Source organism: Solea solea, chromosome 10, assembly GCF_958295425.1.
Source record: "Solea solea chromosome 10, fSolSol10.1, whole genome shotgun sequence".
NCBI lineage: Eukaryota > Metazoa > Chordata > Actinopteri > Pleuronectiformes > Soleidae > Solea > Solea solea.
Genome location: NC_081143.1, coordinates 23142341 through 23160699, shown reverse-complemented (window position 1 = coordinate 23160699; position 18359 = coordinate 23142341). Strand labels below are relative to the sequence as shown.

The 18359-nt window shown below is 38.5% G+C and overlaps 1 protein-coding gene across 1 annotated transcript; it reads left to right on the top strand.

The window, feature by feature from the left end:
* The first annotated feature begins 3944 nt into the window (after positions 1-3944).
* Positions 3945-17235, top strand: LOC131467603 (uncharacterized). The gene is made up of 14 exons (XM_058641605.1): positions 3945-4343; positions 5554-5811; positions 5966-6069; positions 6160-6432; positions 6576-6669; positions 6994-7061; positions 7151-7387; positions 7499-7540; positions 7653-7772; positions 7883-7939; positions 8034-8078; positions 8428-8490; positions 8627-8741; positions 16787-17235. The coding sequence occupies exons 2-14, from the start codon at positions 5682-5684 to the stop codon at positions 16822-16824; spliced, it is 1386 nt and encodes a 461-aa protein (XP_058497588.1). The 5' UTR covers positions 3945-4343; positions 5554-5681; the 3' UTR covers positions 16825-17235.
* Positions 17236-18359: the final 1124 nt, after the last annotated feature.

Here is an 18359-nt window from a genome sequence, read left to right as displayed (position 1 = left end):
GTGAATGTGCGATAATTGTGTTGGTCATGGTGAATTTGGACAGGTGGCGCCGCACTTATTGGCCCCTCCCACATTCAATTTTCGACGCACATTCCCCGAACCTTTTTCAGACGTAAATTTACACCACGATTGATGCGGTCACAAAAATCTGTGAGTTTTGGGGTATGGGAAAGGCCTCAAAAAGGCGATTTACTTTAAGGAATAATAAGAATAACGAGCCGACCCACGCGGGTCGCCGTGTGCCACGGCTCCCCGCGTGCCTCGCGCTCTCACCCGTTCATTCACCGCGCGCGGTACTAGTTATTTTCAGTACTAGTTATTTTCAGTACTAGTTATTTTCAGCGGCGTCCCCGCGCATGTCGATCCAAATTTCAGGGGGGATCGGGCAACGTATGGCAAAGTTATAGGGCACTTCCTGTTTAAAATGGCAGACTTTCTTTTCTGTCAACGGCGTCTCCGTAAACATGTTCAGGGAAGGTCCTGTAACTACTAGTTATTTTCAGTACTAGTTATTTTCAGCCGCGTCCCTGCGCATGTCGGGCTGTTGAGCCACCGGGATGTGGGCAACAACCTCATCAGAGTGGGTGGGGGTCTCCTGTTTGAAGTTTGGAGCCGGTTGGGCAATGTACTGCAAAGTTACAGTTTACTTTCTGTTTTCGATGTTCCTCTTCCTGTTGGGAGGTCATCTTTTGTAGACATGTTCAGGGCGGGTCTGGGGTGTCACATCTTGAGTTTTAGGTGGATATAACAATCCCTTTTAGAGCAGCATGAAAAACTGTAAATGGCATATTGTATGCCTACACCATGGGGAGCTGTTTTTGAAATTAGATACTTTCATATACCAGTCAATTGTGACCTTATTTAACAGTAAAAATTCCATACAATTGCACTGTTTTATAATAATTAAATTCTTATTGTCACAAATATCATTGTTGAATAGCAATGTATCCAAATGTAAGCCACGCAGGAGTTAAGAAATTGAAAATATCGGCCTTTCTTACACATTTGGAGTGAAAAAACATAAGCTCAGGATTGAATTTGATATGGTGGCATCAGTCCAACATTTTCTCAACTGAGCTAATGGAAGCAACGTATGATCAGTGAACTAAAAATTGAGGTACAAAATTGAGGGCTGCAACATTCTTGATATTACGATATAAAGAAAATGATATAACGTGAGTTGAACCATTATCTCCCACTCCCGTGTCAAGCTCCTCAACTACTGTTCTAACCTATAAAATTTTAATTTCTGTTTCATTCACCTTTTTATAATACAAAAGTTATATTTTGCATATGATCACACAGGATTGAATGGTTGTAATAGCACATTTCTCTAACAATATTTGTAAGAACAATATTGTATAACTTCAATTGTTTATTTTTCAAAAAATAAACTTATCACATTATGTGATATTGATCTGTTTTTAATATTATTCTGGTGTTGCAGCTTTTGTAAGATTGTGTTTCATTTTATAGATTAGACTTTGTGAAAACAGCATTATGTGAAAAATGGTGAATGGTGAAAATGTATTTCACATTTCCTGTGTGGGGTTTTATCACCTTAGGTGGTTCAGATAGTTGTAATAGATTATATAACACATCAGAAATAGTTGTTATAAAAGTTTCAATACTCTAAGTTATTGCAATAAAAAAATAACACATGTTCAGTATTTTTCTTTATTTTTTTTTCAAACACTCAACATTACTTTTCAGGAGTTGTCAGTGTATTATAAAGGGAGAAAAGAAATAAAGAATTAGCATCAGAAATATGTCAGCTCCATGTTTTTCTGTTTGGATTGATTTGCACACTGTAGTACTTACTTTTTTATTCGTGGGACACTGCAAAAAAAGAGAGTTTTACTCATGAGTCCATGTGTTTTTCCTCAGACTAAATTGTTTTAAGTTTTGTTGCATTATATTGCTTATTTCTGTCAGGACTGAGTTCTGTGCTTGTCTCACCTTCTTTTTTTTCCTCTTCTGAAGACATTTTCACTGTGAATATGAAAGACACATTTATATTAATAAGCATTTGTAATGATACATTTATGATTCTTTTTGTTTGTGTTTGACACAAAACTTACTGCCTTCTGATTCTTCAACACTGGCTCCTGCAAAACATGTTTTCTTTCATCAATAGGTTTTGAGAGTTGTCAAATACATTTATTATTGCATATTTTATGTTTTTAGTACTAACCAGCCATTGCCTCCTCCTCATCCGCAATCCACTTCTGGGCCTCTTTTAATTTATTTTCAAGGAATTCGTTTTTTTTTTTTTCCGCCATCAGCCTTCTCTCGAGGGTATTAATTTTAGTTGCCACTATGGCGGAGACATCCAGGACCCTGGCTGCCAAGATGTGCCTTGGCACTGCAGGGTCCGTGGATGAGTACTGTTGAGACAGAAGAAACGATGCACATATTTTACATGTAACTGGAAAAGCATATTGATAGTCTTGATAGGTTTGTTGTCATGGTTTTGGATATTTTGCATTTTTTGTTGGTATTTGGTATATTAGGAAAAACACATGGACTCATGGAGTCTTGAATTTCCTTCGCGATCAATAAAGTATCTATCTATCTAGTATTTTTATGTGATGTTCATGGTCATTTTAATGTGAGTTTGGAAATGTTATAGTTAGGTTAATTATTTAATGCATTCATTCAAATTTAATTATAATTGTTTTTACTTTTGTGTATGAGTTTCATGGCTGTTGCTGATGCAATACTGTCTTCCCTCAAAATATCAAAAATATGGCAGTATTTCATGTGAATGAATCAAGCGAGTACATTGTTCTGGTAAAAGTCATGTCATCATTTAGTTGGAACTAACACTGTAGATTACAGGGAACTGGGCACAAAACTCATGGTAAATTAAGTGGGGTTTTTTTTATTAAGGAAATTCATTTGTTTGAAAAATATTGATGCAATTTTATTTATCTTTGGTAAGGTAATCATTTTTATCGTTTACATTGTTAGTTATCAAATGCCCAAAACAACTCCAGGATAAATATAAACTCTTGTAGCTAAAGACAGTCAGTGAGTTGTTTTGTGATGTATTATGTTATTAGTTCACCAACATATTCATAATAGATTATTAGTTGAGTATCAGAATAGTTATTAGCAGCTTAATACTTTTTAATGTATACTTTATTATTTTTTGTTTCAATAAGTAGTTATTTGCAACTGAGTTGAAAACACATTTTCTGGTGAGTAGGTTTGATGATGTCCTTACCGCCAGTAGTGAAAGTTTAAGTTGCAGGCCTTCATGGTCCTGCGACATGGGTGGGATTTTGCTTGGTGAAGTCATCTTAAAAACACATGCACAAAGAAGTTATAAACACATATCAATTCTATACAATTGTTATATTTGTAGATAATAATTTGACGTTGGTTATTAATTTGATCGTGTTTAACTACTTTGTACTTACGTCCGCTGTCGTCTAAATCTTCGTTAATTGTGATATATGTCACAGTGATTGGCTCAATCCGCCAGTAGGACCGTTCCATATCCCTTCGCAGATAGGTGATTCCCACCTGTAGACTTTATGTCTGCGCTTTGGCATGACAGAAGTGTGATCGGTCTCACAGAAGTGAGGGGAAAATATAAAATATACCATTGTTCCACCAGAAAATAAGAGTATTTTTCCACCAGAAAACGTATAATTATCGTTCTTAATGGAAGAGTATTTACCTCCGTTAATTGTAGGATGACATGTTCCGCTATTACGCAGTGTTTCCGTTTTTTTTTTTTTCATTTTCATATATATATGCTTAATATATATATATATATTACTTTACTTGAAACTTTGAAAATAAATGCATTTTTTCCATCAGAAAGCGTATGATTATCGTCCTTAATGGAAGAGTATTTTCCTCCGTTAAACGTAGGTGGCGCCAAAAGTTTTTATTTTGACATGTTCCGCTATTACACGGCGTTTCCTGTTTAGTTTTAGCTAATTTTCGTGGATTTACTATTGAAACTCTTAAAATAAATACAATTTGTGTTGCGTATTTTATTTTAACATTTTCATTTTACACTGTGATAAAATACCCCACTGCTTTTTTTTAATGTTATAATTATTGTTATTGTAAATTACGCTATTAGAACGATCTAGAAGGCAGGTAATCTATAAATACCCCCTGTTTGCTCCGCCTCTTTCAGTCTACTGTTCACGGAGTTGGACTAGACTTTGGCATTGGCATTTGAGCAGCTATTATCAGCTATTATCAGCGAATTTCATCTCTACCAGCGACTATCAACGGTTTTAAAGACCTTCTTCATCGTGTGGACCGGACTTCAGCAGCAGCAGAGCAGCAGAACCAGTGGAACCAGCGGAGGATCGAAGGTAAGTGCATGGCTACAGGTGGCTAAATATTAGCGTGACGTAGCTCTTTGTTTACACGGTGAAAAAAGCAGATAAAACGATGTAATTGAACGAATCATTTAAAGTAATGTTGCCACATCTTCTGTACATATTGTGCTTCAGTTATATTTTGTTTAATGTAGTTTAAATCACGTGTTTTTCGTTATGGTGTGCATGAACCTCCTGTATGCTAATGCAGGGCTTAATATCTGTACATATTAGCTCCAATTATCACGGTTAAAGGCAGATGAGAGTAACTTAAATGAGACTCATATTTACACAACTACAGCTTCTAGTATGCGTGTTTTTCTGTTTGTATTTATTTATGTAGTTTGAATTAAGTTATTTTTTTCGTGGTGCATCTCTTGTCTGCGTCATGCCTCAGCTCAATGGAGCTTCATTTATTCCACGTTAAACACAAATAAGAGTGATTTAAATTACATCTTCATTCTATAACACAGCTACAGATCCTATAAATATGTAGATAATGTATTTTTTATGTCGTCGTTTTTTCTTCAACTTTAAATGATGCGTTTTGTTGATTGGCTTTTGTTGTGCGGTATTTCGATCATTTTATTTATGATTATTTTGCATTTGTAACTTTAAAAAAACAAGGCAATTTTACATTTTCTCAGTGTTGGTGTTTTACTTAATGTTTTAGTGAATGGGCATTTTTTTTTAATTTTCTACCATTAAATTTACATTTCTTCCGTTGTAATTGTTTATCATTTAAAATTTTGTGTTGTGTGGCTGTGTGTTACTGTCTGTTACTCTGCGTGTGACATTGTTTTTGACTTTGTTTGCGACACTGTGTGTTACTGTCTGTGTGTAAGACTGTCTGTGACTGTCTGACACTGTGTTTGTGTGTGTGTGTGAGAGAAACTATGACTTTTTTCATTTGAAAATGTGTTGGAAGCATGTGGAAATGTTTTTTCCCCCCAATTTTGAGTAATTGTGTTTTGTGTGTGTGTGTTTTAATATATGTCTGTGACTGTATGTGTGTTGAGAATGCATGTCTGTGACTGTGTGTGACACTGTGACTCTTGAGTGTGTAGTGACAGTTGGAAATTGCTTAGCTAGGTGTAACTTGAAAGAGAGTGTGTTTATGTGATAATTAGAACTGGTACAGTTGGTTCTAGCTTTGGTTTAATTTGACTTAATTTAAGTTTTTACAATTTTTTGTTCTCTCCAGTGGATTGAATCACCAGTGACATCACCAAGCAATACAGAGGAACAGGAATTGGTTTAAATTGTTTTCATTAATTAGATCATTTAATACAACGGTTTTCTGTAATATACTAGTTAATTTTTTTGTGTGAGATGCCTCGTCTCAAGGGCCACAACCGTTCCAGTGCGGCCAAGAAGAGGATGGAGAAGCACCTGGCTGCAGTGGTGGAGTCTGCGCCCCGGAGCTCCACCAGCTTCGTGCCACCGGCTCCCGGTCCCTCACGTATGTAGTCACCTGTTTTGTCATTAAGTGTTTTCTTTAATGTGTGTGGAAACTGCTCATGCTCATTTAAGTTTGTTTTTTTCCTCTTTGCATGTGTACAATGTAATTGGAAGATGTATACTTTTATTTTAATGTTGTTTCTCATTTTAACAAGGCCGAGGTACTGGTCGTCGGCACCGTGTGAGCACCTGGCCAGTTTCAACCCTGACTGGCAGGAGTCACAAAGTGGTCATCCCGGCCGAGTCACCTGACAAGAAGGTATTGTTGTTTCACAATTCACAAACACAGTGATTTGATGTGATACAAAATGATAACATTTCTCAAAAAAAATATTTTCCATTGTTCCAGTTTGTTCTTCTTGTCGGGGATTCCCACCTGCGCGCCATCGTTGATGGCATTGTGGAGTTTCCGGACGAGTTCCTTTCCTTTGGTGCCATGTCGACGCCGGGGGCCTGTGCCAGGGAGCTGACGATCGAGTTGGTGAGTGCAGTCCTCCCCAGAACACCTGACCTTGTCTGTGTTCTAGCCCCCAGCAACGACCTGACTGCCAGTAGGACTTTGGACGAGGCTGCAGTGGACTTCGAGAAGCTCCTCACCAGTGCCTTGTCTCGGTGGCCGAAGGCAAGATTATTTTAATATTTTCATATGTGTTCCATCGTAATGAATGAATAGATGGGCTTTTATAGGCTGTTGCAGAAGATATGTTATTCTAATAACCGTTTGAGATTATTAGATTTATTTTTTTAATTTTATGTGTTGTATAGGTGTTTGTCCTGGACTTCCCTCCGCGTCGGAACGTGGACCTGGATCTGCAGGAGCTCTTTCGCCAAGAGTTCCACCGCGTGGCCGCACGCAAGGGTATGTCCTAAAAATATTGAATTCAGCTGAATTAAAGTCGCATGTATTATGAATTGTCTTCTATTGCAAATTTAGAAATATATGTTCCATCACATTCAGCATGTTTTAAATTAATATGATGTACACATGCATATTTAAAAATCATGTATCTTTGTTTGTTTAGGCGTGGGGTACTACTCTGTTGCAGAGTTTTCTCCTCTTGAAGTCGCATGTATTATTAATTGACTTCTATGGCAAATTTGGAAATATAACTTCCGTCACATTCAGCATGTTTTAAGTCAATATGATGTAGGCATGGATATTTAAACTTGTTTTTTTGTTTAGGCGTGAGGTACTACTCTATCGCAGAGTTTTTTCCTCTCAGCCGAAGTGATCTGTGGAGTTGGGATGGTGTAAGTTGATATGACAAATGTTGTTTCCCAGACAATTGACAGTAAAGATATTTTTGTTAATTTGTGTTTTATATTATGTATTTCTGCAGGTGCACCTCAGCGATGGACCCGGGATGGGGCTGCTGGTGGACTTGCTGTTGTTCTTCTCCCGGCAGCAGTTAGAGATGGCTACTGTCGTGGAGGTTGAACACAGCTTGCCGCCAGTTGCTCCTTCTCCTGCTCCTGCTCCTCGTCCGGCTCCGAGGGTAGTTGTGAGGGGAGCGACCCGCTCCCCACGTCCGCCGCACAACCCACTGGATTGGACGCTGGTTGAACCGCGCAGGAAGGTAAATGAGTTGCATGCTGTATTGTGTTTTTAAAAAAACACAAAATTCTCTAAGCAATTCACTGCACAAATGGTCATGCATGTTTAAAAATGATGATATTTTTCATTACAGAGGAGGTGTCCGTCTCCTCAGGGAGGGAAGGTTCAGCTCATGGTACGTTTGTTGTTTTAATTCAGCTTTGAAATCGATCTGTCTTGCTTTATATATCTGTCTGCTTTTTCTCAGAAGAAATTGTCACTCAAAGTCTTTCTTTTTGTCACACAAGGAGTGTTCCATCCCTCTCACGCCTGTCTGGTTCAGCCCACCTATTCTGGAGGCGATGGACCACATCAGTCCGGGCAATCTTGACTGGGGGGAGCCCACTACCTCTACCAAGGGACCATCGGTAATGTGCATGCAAATTGTATTAATTGGCTGATGATTTCATTTTGAACAAGACAGCTGAAATTATCCAACGTTGTTGCGTTCAAAGCATTTTTATTTTCTTCCTTTTAGGGGGTGAAGCGTCGTAGGAGCACTCCTGCTCCAAAGAAGAGCCGTGGGAACCAGGAGGTCTGACAAGTTCTATTTTTTTTTCTAGTGTTGGGCAATAAAGTGTGGAAAGACATGCAGTTCATTTGTTTGTTTTGTTTTTTTTTTTTCTAAGGTCGAGCTGGAGGAGGAGTGGCCCGAACTTCGCAGGGCTGTGGCGGTAAGAGCACTTTGTGTTAAATTTATGAATAAACCATGCAACACCTTTATTACTTTTAAATTTCAAACTAAGTAAAACCTTTTCTTTTGCTTGCTGATAAATAGTAATCAGTAATTCGATTGTAGTTGTTTAAGTGTGAAGAAGGTACAGTATTTGCTGAGTAGTTTTTCTTCATTATTGCTCTTGAATAAGTTAAAACGAAGTTCACTTTTTTGGTAGAAGTTGATATTCACTTGAATATGCCAATTTCTGTGTGGATATAAGATAAGATATTCCTTTCTATTTGATTCACTGAAAAGTAACAGTGTGTTTACAATGTGTAACAACTTTGATCTGTTTTTTTCATCAGGAGGTCCCTGTGGAGCGGCCACGCAGGCGCATCGGATCCCAGAGGAGAAGTACCCGGCAGCAGGTTTGTATTTTTTTTTTATTATGCTTTTATAAGTAATTGTTTGTGTTGATATTGCTAAAACATTGTGGCAGTTGTAACATAGGGATCAAGTTTATGTGAAGTAATTTTTTAATATAACATTCATTTTGATTTGTAGGAGGGGGCAGCTGCAGATGTCGTGGAGGTGATGACTGGACCATCACCTGCCAGTCCTGTGACCACCGAGGACCTTCCCTGCTCTGCTCTGCACAGCTCCCCAGACTCCATCAAAGGTAGGATTGTTTCTAATTCTTCTTGGTGCTCTTACACTTCGCCGGTCACTTTTGTTGCAGGGTCTGTTAGTTCAGGTGTGGAGGAGGCCACAGTGGTTTCTGATACAGAAAGTGATGTTGCAATTTCGTTTGGGTGGTCTGATAGTTTGCCGGTAACTTTTGATGCAGGGTCTGTTAGTTCAGCTGTAGAGGAGGTCACAGTGGTCTCTGATACAGACAGTGAGGTTGCCATTTCTTTTGGGTGCTCTGATACTTTTCCGTTAACTTTTGGTGTGGGTTCTGTGAGGGGATCCTTTCATCAGGGGCACCGGCGCTTTAAATATGGAGGTGTGCAGTGTATGGCAGTAAGTTTGGCTGCCATGGCGATGCATAAGACCAAGAGTGTGTTTTCTTGGCAAACTTGCGATCTGGACAATGCTGTAATTTCTGGTGACAAGATCTACACATCTTTGCGTGATAGTAACTCGATTTGTGGCGGGCACTCTATGCCGTGTATTCCAGAGTTACCAAAGCAGTTAGATAGAGATGGCCATAGTTATGAGTTTCAGTATGGTGACTTTGTGACTGGAGATGTCAATGTGGTTGAGGGAGAGCTTATTGAGGCATGTGTGCTCACAACTCTGAGGGACGGTTTGGAAAAGATGTGTATGGAATATGACACATGTTTTTTCACATTGTCCTCCAGTACTTGTGGGATTATTAGGGAAGGAGAACGGTTTGCTGTAGTTGACTCTCATGCACGCAGTGCAGATGGGATGGTGGATGTCAAAGGGAAGAGTGTTGTTGTGTTTTTGAGTAGTCTTGAACACTTGATTCAGCATTTAAGTTGTTTTGCTGCAGGATTCAGAGGGACACAGAAGTTGTTTGAGATTGCTGGTGTTTGTGTCACTCTGAAAGTAGATAGTGGTCTTAGCATAGATGATGGTGGTGCTAGCCAGTCATCTTCAGGTAAGAGAGTCAGTCAGATTGGTGCAAAGCGTAAGGTTCCAATCTCTACATGTAGTTCAAAGAGGGTTGTAAGGAGTGATCCAGGTTGTCCAGATTTAGCATTTGTTAGTGAGGTTACAGTCAAGGAGTTAGTGTTTAGCCCTCTTTGTAATGATGTAGCTCAAACTATATGTGATAAGTTAAATATTGAGTCGGAGAAGGTTGATGTTGTCTCTCCAAAAGTTGGTGTGTTGGGGGCTCCGTGTAAAAGGGACACAATAGTTGGCGATGGTAACTGTTTCTTTAGATCAGTCAGTCAAGCTGTGTGTGGTTCACAGAAGTATCATAGGAAAATAAGATTAGCTGTAGTCAAGCAATTAGAAGGTAACACTGTAGCTTATGGTGGCATTTTGAGAAGTGAGTTCTCTTCAGTGTCAGAATATGTCAGTAAGTCAAGGATGCGTTACGTTGGCAGTTGGGCGACAGAGGTTGAGATTCAAGCAGCAGCAGATTGTTTAGGAGTTTCCATTTTTACTTATATTGGTGATCGATGGCTTGAATATAGTTGTGGGAATAGGCAGTTGTCCAGTCAGGCAGTGTACTTAGAAAATGTCAATGGTAATCACTATGAGACTGTTGTTTGTGTTCATCAGCCACAGACACAGTCTTGTTATGGTTACTGCAAAGTAGATGAGGCTACAACAGGCTACAATCTTCGACAGCACATTAAAGTAGAGGCACAGGGAAGAGCCACAAATATAAACTATTGTTTTTCAAAGTATTTGAAAACTAAACAGTTTCTCAAAGAAAAAATTAAATATAGAGAAGATATGTTAGAGAAGCTTAAACGTAAGAAAAGGAGTGAAGTTAGATATCATGCAGATGTAATGGCTAGATACAAAAGTAAGCAGAGCAGTATAAAAAAGTACAACCAAAATGTCTTGCACAGAGAGGTAGTCAAGGCAATAAGCACAGTTAGATACAGGCAAGATGACAGATATAAAGAGAAAAAGATTGAAATGAGTAAAAGTAAATACAGGTTAGATGTGAGGCATAAAGACAAAGTCAAAGAGATGAGTAAAAGTAAGTATAAGTTAGATGTCAAGCATAAAGACAAAGTCAAAGAGATGAGTAAAAGTAAGTATGAGTTAGATGTCAAGCATAAAGACAAAGTCAAAGAGATGAGTAAAAGGAAATATTGTCTAGATCAAACTCACAGACAGAGAGTAAAGACCACAAGTACAACCAAGTATCATAGTAATGCAGAGTTTCAGAAAAGTGTTAAGGCAGGTAACAAAGTGAAAAAGCAGCAATTAAAAGAAAAGAAAGCAGATTTTGATTTTGTGATTGAGCAATTTTTGTCTAAAGTTAAAGATGGGCCAGATTTTGTGTGTTGTGTTTGTCAAAGGTTGTTGTTTAGACACCAGGTTTTGAGCTGTAAAAAGAGTCAGTATAATAAGAGTGCAGACATGGCGTTAATTGCGGAGAAATGTATTTCAGAGGAGTATTTACACACTTGTAATGAGAACTGTGTAAGTCCATGTCAGTTGTTAGAGTCACCTAGAGGTCAGTTGTGGATTTGTTGCACTTGTCATGATAAGATTAATAGGAAGAAGACTCCTCCTGAGTGTGTTGTCAATAATCTAGGTGTACATCCTGTTCCTCCTGAATTGGCTTGTTTGAATAATTTAGAGCAGCATTTGATTGCTTTGCATATCCCATTTATGAAAGTGTTGGCATTGCCTAAAGGAGGGCAAAATGGTGTTCATGGACCGGTGACATGTGTTCCAGCAAATATTGTGGAGACCAATAATTTGTTACCTCGTTCCAATATGGAAGGATCTTTGTTGCGCGTTAAACTGAAGCGTAAGCTAACGTATAAAGGACATTATGAGTATCAGTTTGTTGACACTATGCGCGTAAGGCAGGCTTTGCGGTATTTAAAACAGAATAACATGTACTATGAAGATGTAGATTTTAATGAAGAGTGGTTGAATGAGTTTTGTAGGGAGCAGGAAAATGACAGTGTAGTACAGGAAAGTGATGGTAATGTAGAAAATGGTGAAACATCTGCTGAGGTGGATGAAGGTGAGGATGAGCTGTTGCATGACAGGCAGCAACATTGTATGTTTCAGGACACTTGTCTTATGCCTGTAGATATTGGTCAGGAAGCACTCGATCAGTATTTTGAGGATGTATTGAATCTGGCTCCAGCAGAAGGTAACAGCCCTGTGAAGTTGCTTTCTAATCGTGAGAATGAAGCTAAATGTTTTCCAGTGTTGTTTCCACACGGACATTCTGTGTTTCATGACAATAGAGAGCATCGTTTAACATTGTCACGTTATCTTAATAATCGGATTCTCCATGCTGATGGTAGGTTTGCACAGAATGTGGAATATATTTTTTTTGCACAGTACATGTCAGAGTTGGAGCAGGTTGTATCGAATGTGTCCATAGCTTTGAGGAAAGGCAAAGGAAGTCAGGTTTGTAAGAGAGTTAGAGATGTAGTGAATAATGAGGAGTCTTTAAGGAAGTTGTTAGAGTTTGATGATGGTTATCGTTTCCTTAAGCCTATTAGAGGCACTCCTTCATTTTGGCAGGCAGCGCAGCGTGATCTACTTGCTTGTGTGCGTCAGCTTGGTGTTCCCACTTGGTTTTGTTCGTTTTCTGCGGCAGACATGCGCTGGACTAATTTACTTGGTAGTATTTTGAAACAGGAAGGAAGAGAACAGACAGCTGAGGAGTTGGAGTGGGCAGACAGGTGTGAATTGTTGCGTCGTAATCCAGTCACTGCCGCGAGAATGTTTGATTTTCGGTGGCATTGTTTTTTGAAGGAGGTCCTTATGTCTCCTTCAAACCCTATTGGCAAAATCAAGGACTATTTTTATCGTGTTGAATTTCAGCAGCGTGGGTCTCCACATGTTCATTGCCTGTTTTGGGTCGAGAATGCCCCCTTAATTGACAAAAACACAGATAAAGAGGTAGTTGATTTTATTGACAGATATGTTACATGTGAACTACCCTCTGATGATGACTCATTATTGGACATTGTGTCATCTGTGCAGATGCATTCAAAGCGCCACTCTAAAACGTGTAAAAAGAACAATACAGTCTGTCGGTTTAATTTTCCGAGGCCAGCATCTGCACAAACATTTGTTAGTCGTGTTAAAGTAGATGAGGAGATGGTTGCGTGTAAATGTGAAAAAAGGGATCCGACAGAGACTTTGTGTCTCAAATGTAAAGAGCGTGATTTTGCAGAAAGAAAGGCTCGTAAAGTAAGGGCCCATGACATTTTGGAAAACATTAAGAAGGCACTTTCAGATGAAAACCAGAGTTTTGATACAGTGGAGCAGTTGTTTGAAAGTTTAAATATAACTCAGGAAGCATTTGAAGATGCATACTGTCGGACTACTCGGGGTACAAAAGTTGTGTTAAAGAGGCAGGTGAAAGAGGTTTGGGTTAACCAGTATAGTAAGCAACTTTTAAAATGTTGGAATGCAAACCTGGACATCCAGTTTGTGGTGGATGCTTATGCATGTGTGGTGTATATTATTTCGTACATTTCTAAGGCAGAAAAGGAAATGGGTTTGTTGTTGGCAAATGCACAAAAGGAAGCAGCTAAGGATGGAAATGTTAGTGCAAAAGAGGCATTGAAGAAACTAGGTGGTGTTTATTTGCATAATAGGGATGTGTGTGCTCAGGAAGCAGTGTATAGGTTGACCAACATGCATCTAAAGGAGTGTTCTAGGAAGGTCATGTTTGTACCAACAGGGAACAATGTAGTTAAGATGAGTTTGCCTTTGAATGTGTTAAAACAAAGGGCAACTACAGATGACATAAACACTGATGAGATGTGGATGACAAGTTTAGTTGACAGGTATAAGAACAGGCCCAATGATAGCACGTTTAATGACATGTGTATTGCAGTGTTTGCGTCGGAATATCGTGTTTTGAGCAAAAATGAAAACTGTAAAACGAAGATTGAGTTGAAAAATAATTGTGGTTTTGTTACAAAGAGAGTCAGAACACAACCTGCTGTCGTGCGTTACGCTCGGTTTTCCGAAACAAAAAGTCCTGAATTGTTTCATCAGAGTAGATTGCAGTTGTTCATGCCTTATCGTGTTGATGATCAGTTAAAACCGGAGGATTTTGAAACGTTCCAGCAGTTTTATGAGAATGGTAATGTTGTGTTTTGTGATGGATTGTTACATCCAGTAAAGTCAGTTGTTGATACGAATAGGAGCAGGTTTGAAGTAGACGCAGACATGTTAGAAAATATCCAGAATAGGATTAATGCAGATGGTGTGGCAGAAGATGCATGGTGTCAGTTGTGTCCAGAACAGGAGTTGGAACGTTTAGAGGCTGTGGAGGAAATTGCAGAGAGACAGGAAACCGTGGCGGATCACCACGATCATATTCCAGATTTAGCTGTAACTCGTGAACAGGTACAACATTTAGAGAAAAGGAATAATGTAATGTGTAGGAGTGATGGTTTGTCTTTGATTAGATCTTTGAACGATACACAGATGCGGGTGTTTTATCAGATTCGACAGTGGTGTTTAAATAAGGTCTCAGGGAAAAATCCACCACCTCTACATGTTTTTATTACAGGTGGTGCTGGAACTGGTAAAAGTCATTTAATCAAAGCCATTCAATACGAGTCTATTAGGTTGTTATCACCATTGTGCAGTCATCCTGACAATGTCAGTGTTTTAATAACTGCTCCAACTGGCATTGCTGCATACAATCTGAATGCAGCAACAATTCACCACACATTTAGCATTGGAGTAGATGTACGCTTACCGTACACTCCACTGGGTGAGGAAAAAATCAATTCTCTTCGTGCTAAATTCAGTGATCTGCAAATTTTGATCATAGATGAAATTTCAATGGTAAATCCCTATCTATTGGCATATATTCATGGTAGATTACGGCAAATGAAACAAAGTGGAAACCGCCCATTTGGAAACATTTGTGTCATTGCTGTTGGAGATTTTTACCAGTTACCTCCAGTAAAAGGAAAACCACTGTATGTTGAGGACTTGAATATTGACTTGTGGTCTTTGTTTTCAGTTGTACAGTTGACAGAAGTAGTCAGGCAGAAAGACACTGTGTTTGCAGAGTTGTTGAACAGGGTCAGGACTCATAGAAAAGGGACAGCTATGTTAAAAAGTGATGTTGAAATTTTGAAACGTTGTGAATCTGGTGAAGTCAGCTCAGCTTTACACATTTATGCGACAAATCAGCAAGTAAATGAGCACAATATTCAGCGGTTGTATGATGTGTGTCGTGACTATGTGACTATTGAAGCACAGGATTTTCAAAACAATAGGAGAACAGGGAAATCAGAGTTGATTCAAGGCCATCATGCTAAAGCTAAGAATACTTCTTTGGCTGAGCAGTTGTTGTTAGGTGAGGGTGCACGTGTGATGTTGTGCCAAAATGTTGATGTGAGTGATGGCCTGGTGAATGGAGCATGTGGTGTTGTAACACGAATAGTACAATCAGAGGGTGTTAGGTTTCCAAAAATGATTTATGTGAAATTTGATGATGAGAATGTAGGTGCAGATAGGAGAAGACAGTCTCCAAGTGTTTCAGCAGATTTAGTGGGTTCTACAGCTATTGCTCCAGAGGAGGAGAGAGCTTGTAAGAAAGGTGGTCTGAGGCGTCAATATCCTCTTAAGTTAGCTTGGGCGTGTACAATACACAAAGTTCAGGGTATCACAGTAGATAATGTAGTGGTTTGTTTTAGGAAGATTTTTGCAGCTGGACAGGCATATGTTGCTTTAAGTCGAGTCAGGAGTTTGTCAGGTTTGGTGATTGAACAGTTTGACGAGAAGAAGATTTATTGTAGGGGTGACATTAAAGATGCAGTTAGGACAATGTCTACATTCTTAGTTGATAGTTTGACAGGGCAGCGATTGAGGGCAAGCAGGTTTAGTGTTTTTTTGATGAATGTGCAAGGATTGACTCGACATGTGTCAGATTTGGTGTTGTGCACACAGCGGTTACAGCTTAACTGTATTGCTGTAACTGAGACGTGGTTAGCTGCAGAGTCGTCAGTAGGATCAGTAAACATTGAAGGTTATAGTTTTCATGGTTCTTCACGCAGTTCATCCTACACTAGTGATGACCCCAGATTGATTACATTGCAAGATCAACAACATGGTGGAGTTGGCATTTATATTGCAGACAACACAGAATTTGAGATAGTAAAAGTCCCTTCTTTTAATTTGGAGTGCCTAGTGTCCAAATTCGCTACAGACAACACAGCTATTGCAGTAATTTATCGACCACCATGTTATCCTATGACATTATTTAAAGAGCATTTGGGAAAATTTCTTGATTGGATTGATTCAGTAAATGAAACCATTGCAATCATGGGAGATTTTAATGATGATATTTTGAAATCATCAACAACATGTAAACTTTTAACAGAAAAGGGATATGTTCAGGTTGTAACAGAAGCAACAACAGAAAAGGGCACTTTAATTGATCACATTTACATTAAAACAGCAGGTAATGGGGCTGAATCACTAGTGCTGCCTACATACTTTAGTGATCATGAGGCAGTCTTATGTCTATTTAAGTGATGGCAATAAAGTTTTTATGCCACTATAGTTTGGCTGCTTGATCCAACATGACAACTGTAACAATCAATTACTGTGAGTAGTTTTTTAGAGAAGTTTGTCTGGTAGACAGGTTATTTTGCATACTGTTAAATCTGTTAGTACACAATGAATTTAAATGTTTATAATATAGGTCTTGTCTAAGGGTTAGATTAAGTTGTAAAGTAAGTGTCCATCCATATTGTAACAGTTTGAAACGACATGATAATAACTTTGTTGTTGTTCCCATACTTTGTGGTTTGCTTTGTCCTCATTTTACAGGTATCTTCAAATCAGAGGCTCCAGATGCTGATGTTGTTATTTCACTAAACCTCTCTTCCTTGCTTTGTAGGCATCATCTGTCCTGGGCTGCATACTCCATGTTGTTGTACAACATTTGTTGTTATTGTAGTTGATTGTGTTGTTATTTCAAATAACCTATTTTTCTTAATTGTTGTTGGTTGTGATTTTGTTGTTATTTCAAATAACCTATTTTTCTTTGCTCTGCAGGAATCCTGTGTCCTGGGCCATACCAAGTTGCGATTTAGATTTTTTTAAGAGACGCTGATAATGTATAACTGTTATTGTTTGTTAAAATAATGATCTTTAGTTATTATAAATGCTGAAAGTATTAATTTTATTACCAAGTTAGTACAGCTGTTATATTTTTGCTGCTTGTTTCTCAACCCCCCCCCCCCCCCCTACACACTTCTCCTCTGTCCCAATTCCTCTTTTCACCCCAACCAGCCAAGGCAGATGGCTGCACATGTTTGAGTCTGGTTCTGTCAGAGATTTCTTCCTGTTAAAAGGGAGTTTTGTCTCTCCACTGTTGCCAAGTGCTTGCTCATTGTGTGACTTGTTGGGTTTCCCTTCCCCGTGTAGTATTTTGGTATTAAGTATTGTAATTGAGTTTGTTTTTATTTGGCAGTAAACAAATAAAAGTTTATCATATTATAATTCTTTCAGTTTTCTGTTGTTTTTTGCAAATGTCATGTAAAACCATATTATTTTTAAATGTCCTAATGCATACATTTTCACTTTATGAAAACTACATTGAACAAACATTTTGCTTAATCATGCAAGTGTCTTGTTTCTTATTTTATACATGGTAATTATGCATACTACATAAGAAAGTTATAATATTTAACATATATTTTGTACAGTCTGTCAAGTCAAACATAAATGTACTTAAGTGTAAAGTCATAGTCATAAATCACATTCAATTTGTGGTTAAAAATGCAATTGGTTAAAGTATTTGCTCAATGTCACCATCAGAAAATTTTTTTATTTTTTATTTTTTTGATTTGGTTATCCACAGTGCACTGAAAATTTTAGTCATTCCTAAATTTGTATACATAGTAAATATACATAATGACACAACAAGAGTACAGATGGTTGGGGCTGAGGGGTCCAGTATTCTTTGAGGTCCATACAACACACATACATTTATAATTTAATAATATTATTACACAGTAGTTTGTAGCTGCTGTTGATTGAAACAATGTATGAAATTTACTAAGAAGCACTACAATGGCCATTCAAATAAGAGGGGTTAGGGTTTCTGTGAGCTTTGGTCATGGTTCCAAGAGACATTTTTTTAATTGAAATTATGTTCTCAGATGTGTTCAGGGCATGTCTCTTGTCTCACATGGCAAGTTTTTTGCAGATCGGACAATCTTAGAGTTTACTTCCTGTTTCGGGCATTCCACTTCCTGTTGGGAGGTCATCTCTTGCAGACATGCTCAGGACAGGTCCCTGGTGTCACATAAAAGGTGTTGTGCAAATCGGACAACGTACGGCAAAGTTAGAGGGCACTTCCTGTTTAAAATGGCCAACTTCCTATTCGTCTCTGTAAACGTGTTCAGGGAAGTTCCCTTGTCTTACATATCAAGTTTTGTTCAGATCGGACAATGTAAGACTTTACTTCCTGTTTTGGGTGTTCCACTTCCTGTAGGGAGGTGACCTTTTACAGACATGCTCAGGACAGGTCCCTGGTGTCACATATAAGGTTTTGTGCAGATCGGACAATGTACGGCAAAGTTAGAAGGCACTTCCTGTTTAAAATGGCCGACTTCCTGTTCGG

Excerpts from the sequence above, each read along its gene's own strand:
- LOC131467603 (XM_058641605.1), top strand. The coding sequence starts at position 5,682 with ATGCCTCGTCTCAAGGGCCACAACCGTTCCAGTGCGGCCAAGAAGAGG. Across the intron at positions 5,812-5,965 it reads ACCGGCTCCCGGTCCCTCAC|GCCGAGGTACTGGTCGTCGG; the intron begins GTATGTAGTCAC and ends CATTTTAACAAG. Across the intron at positions 7,388-7,498 it reads TGGTTGAACCGCGCAGGAAG|AGGAGGTGTCCGTCTCCTCA; the intron begins GTAAATGAGTTG and ends TTTTCATTACAG.